Here is a 21830-nt window from a genome sequence, read left to right as displayed (position 1 = left end):
ATAGCGTATAGGGCAGATTATTGCGGACGATTAAGGTATGGATGGATGAATGTGGTTTAAGGCTAATTGTAAACCAAGTCTCTCCTTGGCTATTATGTAAAGTTTGAAGAATAAATCTATATCTATCTATATTTAATAAACTCATATAAATATATTGATCATTTTTATAGAAAATATATAAAATATATATAGTCTTACAAAATCAATATATCTGTTCGAGAGTTTCTCATATAACTAAATATAGTTTTTCTGTTTTGCATACATTATCAAATAATAAATATTTTTTTTAGTATGAAACATAAAAACGATTTTAAACTCTTTAAGAAAAATATTAAATAGCACAAGAGGAATGAATACAAGGGCTCACGTTTTTAAATTATCAAAATGATTTCTTGTATAAGAATTATTTTATTGCATTAATTACTTAAAAGTACATTATAGAAATCAATTTATTTTTTGCGATGATAATGTTCATCTCTTTAGTAATATGGTGGAGCTGGTGTAAGACCAACGTAATACATTTGTTGATAAGTTACATACACCCCATTAGATGGCGCGTTATGTATGCTAATATCTATTTTGTCATTTGTATTCGTTTTAACGGGCCAAATAATAGGTCTTTCTACTTTTATTTTGTTACTGTTTGTATGTTTGCAAGATACTTTGCACATTGGATCATCAATACGTTCACAACGTCTTGAAAAGCTTGAAAATATTCGTCCATCTGGACACTTAAGGAGATATCCTTCAATTACGCCATGTACATTGCGCTTGCATTTATAGTATGCATTCGAAGAACCCTTATCATAAGGAAAATCACCTTCTCTTGGACATAATTTTCTCGTTGGAGCTCTTATCTGAAAAAGAGTTAAACATAAATCTTATAAATATAACTATAAGCAGATTTAAAAATTGTTAATTATTACAAATAAAACGAGATTTTTAAATTACATTATATTCACTTTTCTAATTCTAAATTTGATCATTCTTACAACTGCATTTAATTAAAAGTCAAGTTATTAATTAGATTTTACATATATTTCAAATTTTAATTTTATCATATTGATAACAATATTACAATTAAATCATAACTAAAAAGTAATTAAACCATATATAAAATTTAAAATTTTTTAAATTAAACAGGATGTTCTTTTCAAATTTAATTAGAATTGACAATGAGTAATTTTTTAAATAGATATGTATCTTACTAGAACTATACACAAATAAAAAATATATTTAAAAACTGTATTATAAAATTAAACAATTTTATAAAATTGAATACATTAATTTCATAGTTCACATAGCTGTTACTGAATCATATGTAATTATTTTTAAAATTCTCAATAAATTAGAACATACAAAAGGAAATAAAAATACTAACCCTAATATCATATAATACTTACAAGTGATTTTAGTGTATCTTCAGTGAAAGAGTTAAAACGTTTACAACCATATTCAGGATTACATTTGTGAATGGTATTTTCTTGTACACATTGTACTTTTCTATCATCAAAAATTCTGTTTTTCGGACAAATAAATACGACAACTTTAGCGCCCACTTTGTCTACTGTTGTACATTGATAGAAAAGATTGCAATATTTCGGATGACGTCGGAAACCAGTGGGACAAACCAGAGCTATTTGATCGCCAGTCAAATTTCCAATAGGACAATTAAGTACAGTAGGAGTAGTACATATTATCGGCAACTCCGTAGAAGTTGGAAAATCAGGGGTAGTCTGCTTTTCATTAGTATCCTCCTTCTCCTTTGTCTCCTTTTTATTTTCTTTACTATCGCTGCTTTCGAGGCTCTTGCCATTTTCTTTGCTTTCGGACTCACTGCTTCTTTCACTCTTGCTATCTCCTCTGCTTCGGGATTTGTTTTCTCTACTGTTTTCATGTTCTTTGCTTTCGGACTTGCTTCCAGACTCTCCGATTTCTCTATTGTTCTCGTGTTCCTCACTTTCAGTTTCGCCACTTTCTTTACTGTTCTTATGTTCTTTGCTTCCAGACTCATTTCTCTCCTTACTGTTGCCTTTTTCTTTATTTTTGCTGCTCTCTTTATTCTTTTCCTGTTCTTTGTTTCCAGACTCGTTGCTTTCTCCACTGTTCTTGTGTTCTTCACTTTCAGTTTCGGCACTTTCTTTACTATTCTTATGTTTTTTGCTTCCAGCTTCATTTCTCTCCTTACTGTTGCCATTTTCCTTACTTTCATTGCTCTCTTTACTCTTTTCGTGTTCTATGTTTCCAGACTCGCGGCTTTCTAAACTGTTCTTGTGTTCTTCTGTTTCAGTTTCGGAACTTTCTTTACTGTTTTTATGTTCTTTGCTTCCAGACTCATTTCTTTCTCCACTGTTCTTGTGTTCTTCACTTTCAGTTTCGGCACTTTCTTTACTATTCTTATGTTTTTTGCTTCCAGATTCATTTCTCTCCTTACTGTTGCCATTTTCCTTACTTTCATTGCTCTCTTTACTCTTTTCGTGTTCTATGTTTCCAGACTCGCGGCTTTCTAAACTGTTCTTGTGTTCTTCTGTTTCAGTTTCGGAACTTTCTTTACTGTTTTTATGTTCTTTGCTTCCAGACTCATTTCTTTCTCCACTGTTCTTGTGTTCTTCACTTTCAGTTTCGGCACTTTCTTTACTATTCTTATGTTTTTTGCTTCCAGATTCATTTCTCTCCTTACTGTTGCCATTTTCCTTACTTTCATTGCTCTCTTTACTCTTTTCGTGTTCTATGTTTCCAGACTCGCGGCTTTCTAAACTGTTCTTGTGTTCTTCTGTTTCAGTTTCGGAACTTTCTTTACTGTTTTTATGTTCTTTGCTTCCAGACTCATTTCTTTCTCCACTGTTCTTGTGTTCTTCACTTTCAGTTTCGGCACTTTCTTTACTATTCTTATGTTTTTTGCTTCCAGATTCATTTCTCTCCTTACTGTTGCCATTTTCCTTACTTTCATTGCTCTCTTTACTCTTTTCGTGTTCTATGTTTCCAGACTCGCGGCTTTCTAAACTGTTCTTGTGTTCTTCTGTTTCAGTTTCGGAACTTTCTTTACTGTTTTTATGTTCTTTGCTTCCAGACTCATTTCTTTCTCCACTGTTCTTGTGTTCTTCACTTTCAGTTTCGGCACTTTCTTTACTATTCTTATGTTTTTTGCTTCCAGATTCATTTCTCTCCTTACTGTTGCCATTTTCCTTACTTTCATTGCTCTCTTTACTCTTTTCGTGTTCTATGTTTCCAGACTCGCGGCTTTCTAAACTGTTCTTGTGTTCTTCTGTTTCAGTTTCGGAACTTTCTTTACTGTTTTTATGTTCTTTGCTTCCAGACTCATTTCTTTCTCCACTGTTCTTGTGTTCTTCACTTTCAGTTTCGGCACTTTCTTTACTATTCTTATGTTTTTTGCTTCCAGATTCATTTCTCTCCTTACTGTTGCCATTTTCCTTACTTTCATTGCTCTCTTTACTCTTTTCGTGTTCTATGTTTCCAGACTCGCGGCTTTCTAAACTGTTCTTGTGTTCTTCTGTTTCAGTTTCGGAACTTTCTTTACTGTTTTTATGTTCTTTGCTTCCAGACTCATTTCTTTCTCCACTGTTCTTGTGTTCTTCACTTTCAGTTTCGGCACTTTCTTTACTATTCTTATGTTTTTTGCTTCCAGATTCATTTCTCTCCTTACTGTTGCCATTTTCCTTACTTTCATTGCTCTCTTTACTCTTTTCGTGTTCTATGTTTCCAGACTCGCGGCTTTCTAAACTGTTCTTGTGTTCTTCTGTTTCAGTTTCGGAACTTTCTTTACTGTTTTTATGTTCTTTGCTTCCAGACTCATTTCTTTCTCCACTGTTCTTGTGTTCTTCACTTTCAGTTTCGGCACTTTCTTTACTATTCTTATGTTTTTTGCTTCCAGATTCATTTCTCTCCTTACTGTTGCCATTTTCCTTACTTTCATTGCTCTCTTTACTCTTTTCGTGTTCTATGTTTCCAGACTCGCGGCTTTCTAAACTGTTCTTGTGTTCTTCTGTTTCAGTTTCGGAACTTTCTTTACTGTTTTTATGTTCTTTGCTTCCAGACTCATTTCTTTCTCCACTGTTCTTGTGTTCTTCACTTTCAGTTTCGGCACTTTCTTTACTATTCTTATGTTTTTTGCTTCCAGATTCATTTCTCTCCTTACTGTTGCCATTTTCCTTACTTTCATTGCTCTCTTTACTCTTTTCGTGTTCTATGTTTCCAGAATCGCGGCTTTCTCCACTGTTCTTGTGTTCTTCTCTTTCAGTTTCGGAACTTTCTTTACTGTTTTTATGTTCTTTGCTTCCAGACTCATTTCTCTCCTTACTGTTCCAATTTTCTATACTTTCGCTGCTTTCTTTATTCTTTTCTTGTTTTTTGCGTCCAGACTCATTCCTCTCCTTACTGTTCCAATTTTCTATACTTTCGCTGTTTTCTTTATTCTTTTCTTGTTTTTTGCGTCTAGACTCATTCCTCTCCTTACTGTCCCAATTTTCTATACTTTCGCTGTTTTCTTTATTCTTTTCTTGTTTTTTGCGTCCAGACTCATTCCTCTCCTTACTGTCCCAATTTTCTATACTTTCGCTGTTTTCTTTATTCTTTTTTTGTTTTTTGCTTCCAGATTCATTTCTCTCCTTACTGTTGCCATTTTCCTTACTTTCATTGCTCTCTTTACTCTTTTCGTGTTCTATGTTTCCAGACTCGCGGCTTTCTCCACTGTTCTTGTGTTCTTCTCTTTCAGTTTCGGAACTTTCTTTACTGTTTTTATGTTCCTTGCTTCCAGACTCATTCCTCTCCTTATCGTTCCAATTTTCTATACTTTCGCTGTTTTCTTTATTCTTTTCTTGTTTTTTGCGTCCAGACTCATTCCTCTCCTTACTGTCCCAATTTTCTATACTTTCGCTGTTTTCTTTATTCTTTTTTTGTTTTTTGCTTCCAGATTCATTTCTCTCCTTACTGTTGCCATTTTCCTTACTTTCATTGCTCTCTTTACTCTTTTCGTGTTCTATGTTTCCAGACTCGCGGCTTTCTCCACTGTTCTTGTGTTCTTCTCTTTCAGTTTCGGAACTTTCTTTACTGTTTTTATGTTCCTTGCTTCCAGACTCATTCCTCTCCTTATCGTTCCAATTTTCTATACTTTCGCTGTTTTCTTTATTCTTTTCTTGTTTTTTGCGTCTAGACTCATTCCTCTCCTTACTGTCCCAATTTTCTATACTTTCGCTGTTTTCTTTATTCTTTTCTTGTTTTTTGCGTCTAGACTCATTCCTCTCCTTACTGTCCCAATTTTCTATACTTTCGCTGTTTTCTTTATTCTTTTTTTGTTTTTTGCGTCCAGACTCATTCCTCTCCTTACTGTCCCAATTTTCTATACTTTCGCTGTTTTCTTTATTCTTTTTTTGTTTTTTGCTTCCAGATTCATTTCTCTCCTTACTGTTGCCATTTTCCTTACTTTCATTGCTCTCTTTACTCTTTTCGTGTTCTATGTTTCCAGACTCGCGGCTTTCTCCACTGTTCTTGTGTTCTTCTCTTTCAGTTTCGGAACTTTCTTTACTGTTTTTATGTTCCTTGCTTCCAGACTCATTCCTCTCCTTACTGTTCCAATTTTCTATACTTTCGCTGTTTTCTTTATTCTTTTCTTGTTTTTTGCGTCCAGACTCATTCCTCTCCTTACTGTCCCAATTTTCTATACTTTCGCTGTTTTCTTTATTCTTTTTTTGTTTTTTGCTTCCAGATTCATTTCTCTCCTTACTGTTGCCATTTTCCTTACTTTCATTGCTCTCTTTACTCTTTTCGTGTTCTATGTTTCCAGACTCGCGGCTTTCTCCACTGTTCTTGTGTTCTTCTCTTTCAGTTTCGGAACTTTCTTTACTGTTTTTATGTTCCTTGCTTCCAGACTCATTCCTCTCCTTATCGTTCCAATTTTCTATACTTTCGCTGTTTTCTTTATTCTTTTCTTGTTTTTTGCGTCTAGACTCATTCCTCTCCTTACTGTCCCAATTTTCTATACTTTCGCTGTTTTCTTTATTCTTTTCTTGTTTTTTGCGTCCAGACTCATTCCTCTCCTTACTGTCCCAATTTTCTATACTTTCGCTGTTTTCTTTATTCTTTTTTTGTTTTTTGCGTCTAGACTCATTCCTCTCCTTACTGTCCCAATTTTCTATACTTTCGCTGTTTTCTTTATTCTTTTCTTGTTTTTTGCGTCTAGACTCATTCCTCTCCTTACTGTCCCAATTTTCTATACTTTCGCTGTTTTCTTTATTCTTTTTTTGTTTTTTGCTTCCAGATTCATTTCTCTCCTTACTGTTGCCATTTTCCTTACTTTCATTGCTCTCTTTACTCTTTTCGTGTTCTATGTTTCCAGACTCGCGGCTTTCTCCACTGTTCTTGTGTTCTTCTCTTTCAGTTTCGGAACTTTCTTTACTGTTTTTATGTTCCTTGCTTCCAGACTCATTTCTCTCCTTACCGTTCCAATTTTCCTTACTTTCGCTGTTCTCTTTATTCTTTTCCTGTTTTTTGCGTCCAGACTCATTCCTCTCGTTACTGTCCCAATTTTCTATACTTTCGCTGTTCTCTTTATTCTTTTCCTGTTCTTTGCGTCTAGACTCATTCCTCTCCTTACTGTCCCAATTTTCTATACTTTCGCTGTTCTCTTTATTCTTTTCCTGTTTTTTGCGTCCAGACTCATTCCTCTCCTTACCGTTCCAATTTTCTATACTTTCGCTGTTTTCTTTATTCTTTTCTTGTTTTTTGCGTCCAGACTCATTCCTCTTCTTACTGTCCCAATTTTCTATACTTTCGCTGTTCTCTGTATTCTTTTCCTGTTTTTTGCGTCCAGGCTCATTCCTCTCCTTACTGTCCCAATTTTCTATACTTTCGCTGTTTTCTTTATTCTTTTCTTGTTTTTTGCGTCCAGACTCATTCCTCTCCTTACTGTCCCAATTTTCTATACTTTCGCTGTTCTCTTTATTCTTTTTCTGTTTTTTGCGTCCAGACTCATTCCTCTCCTTACTGTTGCCATTTTCCTTACTTTCATTGCTCTCTTTACTCTTTTCGTGTTCTATGTTTCCAGACTCGCGGCTTTCTCCACTGTTCTTGTGTTCTTCTCTTTCAATTTCGGAACTTTCTTTACTGTTTTTATGTTCCTTGCTTCCAGACTCATTTCTCTCCTTACCGTTCCAATTTTCCTTACTTTCGCTGTTCTCTTTATTCTTTTCCTGTTTTTTGCGTCCAGACTCATTCCTCTCCTTACTGTCCCAATTTTCTATACTTTCGCTGTTCTCTTTATTCTTTTCCTGTTCTTTGCGTCCAGACTCATTCCTCTCCTTACTGTCCCAATTTTCTATACTTTCGCTGTTCTCTTTATTCTTTTCCTGTTTTTTGCGTCCAGACTCATTCCTCTCCTTACTGTCCCAATTTTCTATACTTTCGCTGTTCTCTTTATTCTTTTCCTGTTTTTTGCGTCCAGACTCATTCCTCTCCTTACTGTCCCAATTTTCTATACTTTCGCTGTTCTCTTTATTCTTTTCCTGTTTTTTGCGTCCAGACTCATTCCTCTCCTTACTGTCCCAATTTTCTATACTTTCGCTGTTCTCTTTATTCTTTTCCTGTTTTTTGCGTCCAGACTCATTCCTCTCCTTACTGTCCCAATTTTCTATACTTTCGCTGTTCTCTTTATTCTTTTCCTGTTTTTTGCGTCCAGACTCATTCCTCTCCTTACTGTCCCAATTTTCTATACTTTCGCTGTTCTTTTTATTCTTTTCCTGTTCTTTGCGTCCAGACGACTCATTCCTCTCCTTACTGTCCCAATTTTCTATACTTTCGCTGTTTTCTTTATTCTTTTCTTGTTTTTTGCGTCCAGACTCATTCCTCTCCTTACTGTCCCAATTTTCTATACTTTCGCTGTTCTCTTTATTCTTTTCCTGTTTTTTGCGTCCAGACTCATTCCTCTCCTTACTGTCCCAATTTTCTATACTTTCGCTGTTCTTTTTATTCTTTTCCTGTTCTTTGCGTCCAGACGACTCATTCCTCTCCTTACTGTTCCAATTTTCTATACTTTCGCTGTTCTCTTTATTCTTTTCCTGTTCTTTGCGTCCAGACTCATTCCTCTCCTTACCGTTCCAATTTTCCTTACTTTCGCTGTTCTCTTTATTCTTTTCCTGTTTTTTGCGTCCAGACTCATTCCTCTCCTTACTGTCCCAATTTTCTATACTTTCGCTGTTCTCTTTATTCTTTTCCTGTTCTTTGCGTCCAGACTCATTCCTCTCCTTACCGTTCCAATTTTCCTTACTTTCGCTGTTCTCTTTATTCTTTTCCTGTTTTTTGCGTCCAGACTTATTCCTCTCCTTACTGTCCCAATTTTCTGTACTTTCGCTGTTCTCTTTATTCTTTTCCTGTTCTTTGCGTCCAGACTCATTCCTCTTCTTACCGTTCCAATTTTCCTTCCATTTACTGTTCTCTTTATTCTTTTCCTGTTTTTTGCGTCCAGAGTCATTCCTCTCCTTACTGTCCCAATTTTCTATACTTTCACTGTTTTCTTTATTTTTTTCCTGTTTTTTGCGTCTAGACTCATTCCTCTCCTTACTGTCCCAATTTTCTATACTTTCGCTGTTCTCTTTATTCTTTTTTTGTTCTTTGCGTCCAGACTCATTCCTCTCCTTACTGTTCCAATTTTCCCTCCATTTGCTCTTCTCTTTATTCTTTTCGTGTTGTTTGCGTCTAGACTCATTCCTCTCCTTAACGTTCCAATTTTCCTTCCATTTGCTGCTTTCTTTATTTTTTTCCTGTGCTTTGCTTTTAGACTCGCCGTTTTTTTTGCTTTTCTTATGTTCGTTAATTACAGTTTCACTACTCTCAGACTCTGATGAATCCGATCCTAAAATTATAAATTTTTTTACATTTTAATTTTCTTTGTTTCCTATTTTTTGCCTGAAACTGTATTTTAAATTTAAATTTTTTTATATTTATACTTCCACTCATTTTAATATTTTAGGGATTTAATTATTTTTGTTTGCCTTTGTATTTTTATTATTGTTACCGTTATTTGTCAGTTGTCTTTGAATTGATATATTACATTTTTACATATCATTGTGTTTATTTTTATATACTTCAAAAATGGAATACTGAGTGTTTTAATTTCATTGAAATTGGCTCAAGATTAATATGATAAGAATATTCATGAATCATTGTATTTTCTTTTTTTCTTTCTTTCTTTTTTTTTTAAATTAATTTTTAATATACTGAACTCATGTCCGTATTATTCTATCATATTCTATGTAATACGTAGTATGTATCATTTTATATTTATTTAAATAACTAATTAGTCATGTCAGTGTATATCTGTCATCCTAAATTAAAGCAAACTACGTACAGAATGATTGTTATCTCACTTCATTTTGAACTTCACATGATATTATCACGAGATCAAAAAAAGAATGAAATAAAATGTTGTTGGTGATATATGTGATAAAAGAAGAGCTAAATATCTTTTCGCGATGCCTATTACCTTCTTCGCTTTTAGAATCATCATTTTCGGATATATCCCGAGGAATTGAGCATGTCTGCTTTATATTATCCCATATCGTTCCACTGTCGCATTCTAACTCGTATACTACAAATCCGGAATGGATACGAAAGCATCTGTAATACTTCTTTTTATTCCTAGAAGGCGTATACCCTTCCCGTTGACAATTCACTTCTAATTTCGGAGTAATAAATCTATGCAGCGAGAATTGCTGTTGATATGACCCTTCCCACGTGTTTTGCTCATCTTCGTTTTCAGATTGATGTTCTCCAAGTGCTTTTGTATAGTTTTTAATATGTATAGATCCTAATACGACCGGAAAGTGTAACAGCAAATTAAAATAACGAATATAGCATTATCGGCCGAAAGCAGTTCTTAGTGCTCAATAATTTTTCTAGATGAATTTATAAGCATTAAAAAAAAACCGCGATTGTAATATCACGAAATCAAATTGCTAATCAATTTAATTATTTTTTTATGATCACACGCATCTCTACGAATCCTTTTAATTCAGAGAAAACTTTAAAGTATTAATTGCAAAAAATATGATCTTGATTAGGATATTTTTCACAATATATTCTTTACAATTTTTCGGGTTTAGGGGCGTTCGTAGAGATGCGTGTAAGCATTAAAAAATAATAAATTGATTAACAATTTTGTGATATTGCATTTAGAATCCTTCTCAAAAAGCTTTCAAGTCCCGTAAACATGCGAGGTATCTTATAATCTTATAAATGTTTATAAAATTATTTAGAAAAATTATTGAGCACGGAGAACTGCTTTCGATTATATTCGCTATATTAATTTGAATATTTAATGTTTGATATTTCCGAAAGAGATATTTTTATGTTTAACGTGTTTATTTTATTTTGAATTGATGATAAATTAATTACCTGACATAGTGCACTCTGGCCTTTCACTTTCTTCAACTTGCATGCATTTCTCATATATATATGAGTAAATTTTTCCAGAACCGCATGTGTGAATTATCTGACGAAATTTAATTTGTTTCTGCCCATTGTCTTCAATTATACACTTATAATATCTTTTGCAGTCGTATACATCGGGATAGATGCCTGGTTTATAACATTTGAATTGACCGCGAGATGGATCAGAGAGTTGTTGTAGTTTTGAATCTGTATTCCGTGATAATAAAGCATTGTCTTGACTGTCGGTTTCTAAAATAAAAATTAGAATGTGTAATGAAATAAACGATCTTGACCATTTTTTGCATTTGCCACCAATATACGTCAATTAAGCTGAGATTATATCTTTACAGTTATTTCTTTCATTACGTAAAATGTCGAAAGTGTTAAAAATTCTTACCATTCTTAACGTTTAAAAGTTCTTGTTGATGGCTCAAGTAATCCTTCAAGCTATATCGATAGCCAGAAGAAAATGTCAGAAATGTAATTAGAAGATAAATAATTACTTGCATTGTAGAACATTTAATTCATCTGTAAGTAAAGAAAAATTTATAAAGTTATATTTTATTACATTGTGTAGTGAAAATTATTATTCTTTTAATAAAATAATATCTTTGTAAAAACTGGACAATTTGTATGAAAACTTTTCGTCTTGTAAATATTAGTATTATAAAAATAGGTCTTATATGAAACTAGCGTAGAAATAATTTTTATTAATCGCGATTAAAATATTCTGTGCGATAATAGTGGAACATCAACGATGCAGGAAGACTAGTGTTACTTACCTCACTGTCAGACTTTTGAAGATCTTGTTACAACGAGTTGATTTAATCTCACACTTCTATATTCTTTAAAAGTTCACAGAGTTATGTCATTACAAAATACGGAGAATGAGTTAAATATATAGTTAGTTGTGGATATATTGTGCACACGTGCGTAATGTGAATCAACAACGCACTGATCGGTTTCCAGTCTAATAAATTTGAAAAAAAGTTCTATATGCATTCAATTCAACATATTCATAAATTGCGTGGCATGTGCGTCATTATATCTTAACAGATAATTTTGATGCTTTCTCACGAGGTATCCTGAATATATATGAAATGATTGAGATATAGTAAAAGCTATTGTAGTAATAATATTGTATATGATTGCCGGTGTGCATTTTCAAAAGGAAAAAGGCAGAGGATTCTACAAAGGATATTGTAATATCAGTTTATTTTTAAAGTACAATTAACGATGCCTATTAATTTTTAATTTTTAAGATTACATTTGTGGGAATAACATTTATAGATAATCTACGATAGTAGACGTTCTTAGGGTCGTTTTTCCAGAAGACCAGCTTCAATACCGTTTGCCACTTGTCTCAATATTAACTCACGCTTTAATACGTATTATGTACAAAGCATAGAGCAGTTGAAAGTAATCAGTTTTATATTGTTTTTTTAACAGGAAAATGTCAAACATTGTCTTGAATGAGATATATAAAATAAATAGAAAATTGGCTACATCGATGTGTGTCTTGTACATCAATTTGTCGTTCAAGCATTAAAAAGAAAATTACGAGATATGAGACGATCCAATTACACTATCTAAATATCATTATTTTAATTCAGGCTTGACAGTCCGGCACAAATCCGTTTGATAAGACCAATGACACTATCCTGGTTCATTTGTTTAAAGTTTGACAGTCCAAAATCCTCTGAGCTTCAATCTGCAAATGAATTGATTTAACAAATCGTGAATGCGTATTATTTTTACGATCGTTTTAATATATATTAAATATTAAAATATTTATAATAAATAAATGAATATTATTATCTTTCGAGCACGATAATTTATGATTAACATTATATTGAAATTATAAATCTTTCATAATTAAAATTAATATAATTAACTTGGTTCACCCCATTTTTCTTTGTGCAAACGCACAGCATGATCACCTAAAGTAATTTTTACCCTCGTTAAAAATTGTTATTAATTACATATTATATTTTTGTTTGTTATTAATTACACATTGTATATATTATTGATTGTTTTATAATTTATTAATATCTAAGAACTTTATGTATAAATTTATTTAATAATTTTTGCAAAAAGTAAAGAGAAATCAAGGAAATATTAAATAAATGGAAAAAGTACGTTAAGCGATTTATTATGACAGTATTTTTAAAAAATAAAATCAATTAATAAAACGCTTTTACATTACGAATTTTTGTCGGGAAATTATTTATATTGTTTATTTTAACAGAATCACAAATGATTTATTTTTATTTTATTTATTTATTATATAAATATAAAAATTATGTCAAATATTTTCAATAAAAATAAACATTTATAGAAACTTAATTTTTTGTAAAGTCCTTATTTCTTTGCTTACCTCTTCTCCTTTATTTTCCTCAAACCTCCATGTGAGTATAAATATTTAATTAAGCTCATAACACCTCTATTCTTCTACCCTTTTAAACTGCACTCCCACAAACCTCATACATTTACAATTTTATCCTTTAAGTTATATACCCCTTACCATGATTTAATTTCCAAATGACACGTAAACGATCACCTGAGGTATTCCGGTGTTATTCTACCATATACGCATAGATTATTTTTAATCATGATATGTACTCCATATTATCATACATTTCTTGTCTTCTCCTGTGTACATTTCTCAAACCCGCGCTCTCAAAACTTTCAGAATATAAGATTCTTAAATTGTGCGTCTTCTCGGTCCTTTCTCATATCACTATTAACAACCTTTGTCACTCTCTGCTGTTAAGCGCTTCGCTTTTTCGACACTCAGGAGTGTAAGAAAAACATTCTAGCGCTTTTTGATTCTACACCCAGTTGCTTAAGAAATATTCGGCAGTAGACGTCCATCTCAATATATGTACTCCGTTCTCTCGGCTGGAATATCAGATACTTGTGTTTATGAGTTTATCCTACAACTTCTATTCGAACTCAACTAATGCCAATCTCACTAACCACCATTATACTCTAGATGCTTTTCTCGAACAGAATATACCCATTCTTTTTTTCAAGCTACTTTCTTTCCAACGATGCATTTCTGCAGTTCTACGAATCCGAACGATCAAATCCACATCTTTACCATTGATTTTGATATTTCCCATTGCACATTTTCTGGCTCTCCCTTTCTCTGTAACCTTGAGCCCCATCCGTCCAGTGTATGACACTCTCAATCTGCGCTTTACCACGTGCCTCCCTCTGCAACTATGAACGTTTAAGCAATCAGAAATTGTTCAGTGAAGCAATCTTCACGCTTAATACACAGAATCTTGGAATACAACCTTCAATACACACAACAAATGTTATATGTACAATTTTTCATTGCGTATATAAATATACAGGTAAAACTCACATAGCTTTATCCTCTTCTGCTATAAAAGCTCATCTATCTAATACAAATATTTTGTTACAATACATCGCAATTGTTATATCAATCTTTTTGATACTCCCATTAAATATAAATTCTTATATCATTTTGTCTCTCTTAAATAATAAATCTATCATTTACCCGTCTGCCCATATCTTCGTTACAGAATTAACAACTATCTCACTCTTGAGTTTCTATTTTCCGCTAGCTCACTCTCCGCGACACTGTTGTAATGAATATACATTGAGATACTCTCTCCGAGCGCGATATGCTTATAGAATTTATACTTCGACTAAGAATATCATTTCTTTGAAGAACAATTTTTTCCTTTTTCTCTTATTAACACTAAAATCCCGTCTATCTCTGAATTACGCCACTATACACTCATAATTTAATCCATCTCATCCAATTACTCATTCGTCACTAGAGCGATGTCTATCTCTATTTTTTTTTTTTCTAATGCGGCAAAACTCCGCATCAAAATAAATTATTTTGGAGCGAAAAAATACTGTTATATAAATCACAAATCTTTGCACATGGTGACAATTTCGAAAATAAAATATTTAAATAAAGCAAACTTTTTTTCTCCTGTAACTCATACCTATAACTATTATTTGTGTTTAAACCGACTCTTGCTGTTTGTTCCGCGCACCACTCTCCTCACCTATAATTTCAGTACTGTTAGCATCTCCTGTGTTCAGTCCTCTGCTCTATTTTTCTCCTGTAATTCTACTCCACTCATCTTTGCGATATACATTATAACCCACGAATTGTTTCTGCGTCTTTACACAGTCTATAACCATCACAGTCCCATACTCCATTTATCTCCCACGCTTCTGCGGCCTACCCATTATCTAATATACGTTTGTGTATAATGAGGCAACCGAACGTTATAACGAGCATATCCAAGAGACACGAGTGACATCTACTTATTGGGGCTAACAAACCTCTCTTTACAGATATGTAACGATTTTTATAGTCGAAAAACTCGGTCTCTACTTTTCCGTTTAACAGAATAACCACGCACGCCGAGTGTGTGCTCGAGAGATATCGTGTTATCACACGACGCAAGATTTCTAAATATCGCTCCAGGTTTGCGTCGGTTTTTATACAATGTAGCTGGAAACCCCCGGCATTTCAAACGCCAGCCCATTCTTTTAGTCTCTCGCCCACCACTAAATAAAACCGTTCTACTACCATTTCTTGCTCTCGCATCACATTTCGATGACCATCTTGATCCCACAAAGTATGCGCAAATAATATAGAAACACACTACTCGCTCCTCTCACGGCCGTTTTAAGCTGGTCTTAGCGTTTCTGCTGCGACGCTCGCTAGCCTGTTCGTGATACGTATTCTATCTCTTTTCCTTCTCACGTTTCCGTATAATAGCTATTCCCTCAAGTTTTGTACAAGCAGTTTGATTGCCTCCCAATGATGCATTTACCCAAGCACGTTATTCCCTTCTCCCTCCGTGAGCGAAGACAGAACAGAGATATGTAGATTCTGCAACCTACATCGCGGTTCTCTTTACCTAACTTATATGAAATTTTCTTTATCTCTCATTGTCTACTCTTTTATTTCATGCAACCCCCTCCTACCCGTATTGCCACATTTATCTCTTCTCGCGCATGCCAGATCATGCCCTGCTGTTAACTTAATACCAATATCCTATTATTTAAAACAAATCCATACGTCAATAAAATTCGTTCAGATTCCTATCCCGTATGTTACGACAGCGTGCATCGCAAATGAATTGTTTTAAATCATTTATCTTGTATTCAAATAGCTATCCTTAATCTCATCCCGTGAACGCTCAAAAATAAAAATTGTGCGTTCCGATAATACAGCCATATTTTTCGTTATCATACTACCGTATAGTCTCCGTACTCTTATATCTTTATGCCCTAATATTCTTTTCTATTTCTTAATTACCCCAACAAAATGAATTCTATTTCTCTGCTACTAGACTGATTACATATAATCCAATCATACTCAAATAATAAAATCACGCGCGCACGCCACCTTATTCTAGAATTATATAGATTCTCCGTTTTTTTTTTTCTAGTAATCAGACTTTTATTATGTCTATGTAAATGAATCATACTCATATCGACATCTTCTATTAATATTAGTCTCTGTCAGGACTGTCGACATTATATCTTCGCCAGTGTGGATATCGATGCAGTTTTGTAACAAAATCTTTTTTTCGCTTTCATTCAAATTTGCCCCTTCATTAATTTCTTTTCACTCAATATACATATAGGCTAAGATTCTATATACATATCATTCCTCCGATGAAACGCGATGATTCGACCGAACTTCAACTGCTAACATACAAGTAATAGATCCTATATTTCTCTACTCAATAACATCATGATATTCTTACTATCCACTCCTACTATTTCGCCACGTGATTGTATTTTTTCGCACTTTATTCACCTCAAAACATAATTTCCTATCATAAATTTCTTTTTTAACCTCCCTATCCCCTCCCTTGCATAATACACATACGTCTTTTTATGATATATATTTATTCCTCTTATCTATCTCCATTTTCACATCGTATTATATCCCGTACTAAGTATCTCTGTAATACTCTTGTCATTCCCAATTGAAACCATCTCATAATTCGCCTTCACTTTCGTTGTCACTCCCTTCTATCTGCCTTATCTTATTCTTATACGCTTCATCTAACAATTTAACACTTAATCAATATCAAAAACTCTCGGAGAGAAACTATTGTTTTATTCCACTCAAGTAATAGTACATTACTCCCTTCAAATTTCCCTCGACAAATAATTCTTAATTTTTACTTCTCACAACCGCTCTATGATAACAGCGTTCTTATTGCACACACATCTTTTTATTCATACTTTAGCTTGACACTAATGCGTGAGCGAAATTGAATATAGCATAATCATGATAGTCATTTATCTTTATTTAATACTTTCTATCCATTCCCTAATACTATCTTTTTAGCATTATGCTTTGTCTACACCTCAGCGTGCGACGATAATCAGAACGTGATACCGCGCTATTCGGTGAGATTTCCCGGCATCTTATTATAATTTTCCTTAAATGAGAAACCTTCTTTCACACCGATCTTACCTATCCCTCCTTCATATGTTCACTTTAAAATTATCTTCTATCGATCATACTCGCAAATATCCGTCATATTTCTCGTATGGTCTATAATATAGCCAAAACTGTGGCTGCTTTTCCAGCTGTTTTTACTTTTGCGCTCCATTGTTGTGTTAAAGTGTGAGAAGTTTCATTCGTCACCGCATTTGCGTCATATTTTCCGTATACAACATCGAGAGGTCACTCTGTACTTAATTTGCTAACGCATAGTCAGAGAGGTATGCTAGAAGCTCTTCATATCTATTCCTATTTCATTCAATCCTCTCAATGACTTCATCACTCATCATTATCTACCAACGAAAGTATATTTCGCAATCCTACGTGCAAGACTATATATTCTATTCCTGTCCCCTACTTCTGACTATTCTCATTGCGAAATGGACTTCTGTCGGTCTTCTCAACATTTACTCTTAATACAATTCCTTATCCACTCTTTCACTATCACTCACTAGAGACTACCCTTCTTTGAGCCCTCCTCATTCATCCACTTTGCATTATCTCCCTTCGCTTATCACATCTTATGGTCTCTGGTCTTGACTTAATTAACTTCGAAATACCAAAACTATTACTACTTATAATTTTCCCCCTAATATTTCAATATAGTTTTTATATTGCTATAATATATAGAGCAAGATATTGTACAATCAAACGTTTTCGCAGCTAAGGTGGTTCGAAGTAAATGGATTCTAGATGGGTGCGCTCATTTATATTTGACAGTTTGCTCCGTCGTTATTAAATAACAATATAATATAGGTTCTACTCGTATAGTTACTTTATGTTTCTATTAATTAATTTGTAACAATTCTTTTGATGATACCACGCATTTTTATGTTTTATCACGTGATTTATGTATATATATAATATTTATATATTATATGAGTATTATTTATCTTATATGAATACAAAATTGGTGTTAGAAATTATAATTAATATACACTCTAGTACTATATTTATTTAATTAAGTGGTAATTACTGGGATTTTTATTGCCAGTACAATAAGTAAGAAATATTACTAAAACAAAATTATAGAAGATTACTCTGTTATATATTATAGTATATGTTCAGAGGATGGACTCAAAAAAATGCATGCTATCTTTCACCACTTTCTTTAATGACGACAACGAAATTGTTAGATCAAGTAACACCATTTTATCTTAAACACAGTAATGATTTTTACGAGATCAATTCTTTCACGTCTCTATTTGAGTCTTCAAGTGATACAAATGATATATAGATATTTAATAAGAAACATTACAGATGAAGGGTAGTTTGCGATAGAATGAGGTAAAAATAAATATGAGCTATAGAGGTTTAAAACTTTTTATTATATATTTTACACTTAATAACTCACACGAGTCGAGTGAGATTGAGTGATTACATCCGAAAAATTCACTGGTTTACGGCAACGCTAATTCACTCTATATATTTATATGCGCCCATTCATCTCCTCCTAAACGTACGTGCTTTCCAGTTAAGTAAATGACACAATCTATCTTCTTCTGCCACACATAAAAAATTCTAACGGAGATCTCCCCGGACGTCTATGCCTACTCCCTCTCATCATACTTAATCGCGTGCTCTTCCTCCTATACTATACTCCTCATTAACAGAATATATTTAAACAACATGCTCTTGCACTATTCATATTTTAAACCCTACCTATAATCCGCGCCGCATTCCAATACACGGCTATTTATCCTTATATCCACTCCTGTACCCAATTCATTTAAATTATTTACTCACTATCTTATACTCACATAAAGTGAAACCCTTCTATTTTATCTGCTTATTCACTTTCCACCCATCAGCCCTACTTTCCCTTCCCTTAGCAACACTCACACTCTTTGCCCAACTTAACCCCCTCTAGCCCAAATATTCCAAACCTGTTATAATGCGTAAACAGGCAAAACACCAGTTAGGACAGCGTGCACGGCATCTGAAACGTCCGCCAACTTCTCCTAACATCTACAACACACTACTACAACATACATCACGGACAACAACATTCAACGGTTGAGTCACCGTCACTGTAAGTACTTTGACCCATGCGTCGCCCGTCGACATTAATCGTTGTTGACACGGCAAGCCACACGCTAGTCTAATTAGCTTCATAGGACTTCCTTAGAGGACACTTCAAAATCTGCTCCTCTTCCCGATCACCGCCACTGCCGCACCCGTCAAACATTACGTTACCACTTGTCAACTTTCACCTCCTCCCACTACCTAGTGAAACATCTGGATGTCAATATTCCCCCTCCATACAGAAGTGGAATTTCACGAATTATGTATTAAGACTCGTACCCTCCACATTTCCCCGGTACAGATTTGACTAGTATTCGATTCTCAAACATTTTCACGAATCAAGCATATAAAATAAACTCTCTCATGCATAGCATACGAGACTATATTTCTCAGCTATTTCAGTATAGTGTTTGGATATATTAGACTTCTATCTGCTCATATATATAAAATACGCACTCGAAAACATCTATTAATGAATATTATAATATAATTTATGAGTCATAAAGGAATTCTATTAATACTAAACATTTGTTACTAAATCTCAGTTAATTACATTAGATGTGTAATGTTAGTATTTGTAATTGATGAGAAATATATTTATATTTTGAAAGTTCTTACATTGATAATGTAATTACCATTGATACTAGAGGAGTGTTAACATTCATATCAAACTCGTAGTATTAATCAGAAATTTAATTAGAAAATAATCAACTCATTATAATATTATGATCCACATAATAAATATATACAGTTTCATGTGATACAACAATAGAACATTCATCAATTCATAGTTTCTAACATAAAATTAATAAAAATGAAATAAATATAATAAATATTACACACGTTTGATAAAAACAAAATATAAAAAGTATATAAAAACACGCTTTAACATTTCTCGGTTATTTATGTAGTTTTGCATAGTGTGAATAAGTTATTGAAATTTACTAAATGTAATTACATGTACAAATTTTATCAACGTGATTTTGAACTTATTAGAAAATACTCTTAAAGAGTTCTATAATATTCGTTCCATTACAACAATATGCTTATATCTAGTATCAAAATGTATTTAACTGTAACAAACGTTTCTTCAATGCATTGCACCTCTTTGTCAATGAGTTATAAAAAAATGGCAAAAAATGATAAAAATCTTAAAGCGCTCAAATAACCGAGGAACATTTTACCCAAAATATGTCTCAACGTAACCACATGCAGGTAATACATATGTCACCTTTACTGTGTATAAAAACCTTAAAAATAAGAGCATCCATGTATACATAAACATTTATCAACCGCATGAAGATATAGTGAAAATGACGACGTTTAGTATCATGAAACAGTAGCTAACCAATAAAGAATGTTTAAGACGAAAATGTACTATGTCGTCTCTATTTGCGAGCCCTAATGCACAATAATCTTACGAATTTATTATTCGTAAAATAAGAAGAAAGATCAACGTTCAAAGCGCGCTATGGCACTTGATCTTCATGCGTCAGCTTTTTATTTGTCTATTTCCGCGGTCGCAATGCCTAGAATACTTGGATCAGTTACTTACAACGATAAAATCCTACTGGCGGAACAACATTCCGGACAAACTTGCGATGAGAACAATCTTTTTGACCCTCGTGAGAAGTATACACGTACAAAGGATGGATACATGTACCCAGTAAGCAAAGTTCTTAGCAATACGCTAGCAGACTTAAACAGAATATTGCAACAGATATGTAACAGAAATCGAGGAGAATCTGTCATTTCGTAATCATATTTAAATAGAATATATCATTTTTCTGCTATTAATCTACCATCATATTCTGTTAATTTTCTGTTATATTTCTGCTTTCATTTTGCTAATAAAATTTGTAGCAGACGTTCGATTTAGCTATCTGGGTATGTTATGTATGTGTACATGTATACACACATACGTACTTGTATTTTAACAATACGTACACAATATTGTATTCATCTGATAATACAGATGAGATCATTACGCATACGCGCTCGTGGCATCATACATATCTTTTTTTTTCTCATTCATACACATACGTAATTATTAAAATATATAAATTAAATAAAAGAGTGGGGCTACCTTTTTAATTCTCATGAGAAGAGTTGTCCATATATTCTTTCACAATTATCTCATTGATCGCTTGACATTATTCAGTTTTCTTTTTTATATATATATATATCTCTTTATATATGTATATATATATACTTTTTCTTTATATAATGTATGTATAAAAAATAGTCTAGAGACCTTGTAACTTGACGATTGCCAAATTCAAGAATGCAGATCAGCAATTGACAAAAATTATGTTCTCGTTGTAGACTATTGATGACAAAGTCGTGATGCGTTGACGTTTTGTGAACTGATGTTATTCGAATACAGTTCTCTTTGCTACTGGAATGTATTATAGTATTTAAAGCTATAATAATGCATATACAGACTTTCTTGAATCTGGCAGTCACTATACTTTACGAAGTTACTTAAGTTTTCCTAGACGGCGCGTTCTAAAGTCAGTCACATAGCATTTCGTCGCTATTACGCAATTATAAAAAAAATATTAACAAAATAGATAGTAGCTCTTTTTCTCGTTCTAACTCGATGAATGAATAATTAAAAAAAAATGGCTTAATACTTTGCCAACTTATGTATAGTAACATTTGTTAAATTTAAATAAGAGAGAGATCGTATAATAAATAACTTTAATGAAGTGATTTTTGTACATGATGCTCTTCCGTCTAAAAAGAATCCTCTGATAATTAAAAATCAAAAACTCGAAATAAAAGAAGAAGGATTTCTATGAAGGTTTATATATAAATATTACTTGCTTTTCTCACG

The 21830-nt window shown here is 33.1% G+C and overlaps 1 protein-coding gene across 4 annotated transcripts; it reads right to left on the bottom strand.

Moving 5' to 3' along the window:
• Nucleotides 1–388: 388 nt before the first annotated feature.
• Nucleotides 389–11336, bottom strand: LOC105203084 (uncharacterized protein PF11_0213). 4 transcript variants are annotated; one of them, XM_039459018.1, is made up of 7 exons: nt 11223–11336; nt 10838–10968; nt 10405–10689; nt 9494–9817; nt 7718–8863; nt 1404–7561; nt 389–857 (listed from the first exon to the last, which is right to left on the bottom strand). In XM_039459018.1, the coding sequence occupies exons 2-7, from the start codon at nt 10947–10949 to the stop codon at nt 480–482; spliced, it is 8403 nt and encodes a 2800-aa protein (XP_039314952.1). In that variant the 5' UTR covers nt 10950–10968; nt 11223–11336; the 3' UTR covers nt 389–479. The 4 variants fall into 4 exon arrangements, with proteins under 4 accessions (XP_039314952.1, XP_039314951.1, XP_039314950.1 ...); XM_039459017.1 differs by having other exon boundaries at nt 1404–7876; nt 7955–8863; XM_039459016.1 differs by having other exon boundaries at nt 1404–8863.
• Between the last annotated feature and the right edge of the window lie 10494 nt (nt 11337–21830).

The sequence above is a fragment of the Solenopsis invicta genome, chromosome 16, assembly GCF_016802725.1.
Source record: "Solenopsis invicta isolate M01_SB chromosome 16, UNIL_Sinv_3.0, whole genome shotgun sequence".
Taxonomy (NCBI): Eukaryota; Metazoa; Arthropoda; class Insecta; order Hymenoptera; family Formicidae; genus Solenopsis; species Solenopsis invicta.
Note: the sequence above shows the minus strand (reverse complement) of the source record. Positions and strands in the feature narration are given on the sequence as shown.

What these genes read in the sequence shown, in the direction of transcription:
- LOC105203084 (XM_039459016.1), bottom strand. Translation starts at nt 10,949, where the DNA reads ATGCAAGTAATTATTTATCTTCTAATTACATTTCTGACATTTTCTTCT. An exon ending in ACTTTTAAACGTTAAGAATG is followed by an intron (nt 10,690 to 10,837) that starts GTAAGAATTTTT and finishes TTTTTATTTTAG; the next exon opens with AAACCGACAGTCAAGACAAT. An exon ending in GCCAGAGTGCACTATGTCAG is followed by an intron (nt 9,818 to 10,404) that starts GTAATTAATTTA and finishes CGGTCGTATTAG; the next exon opens with GATCTATACATATTAAAAAC.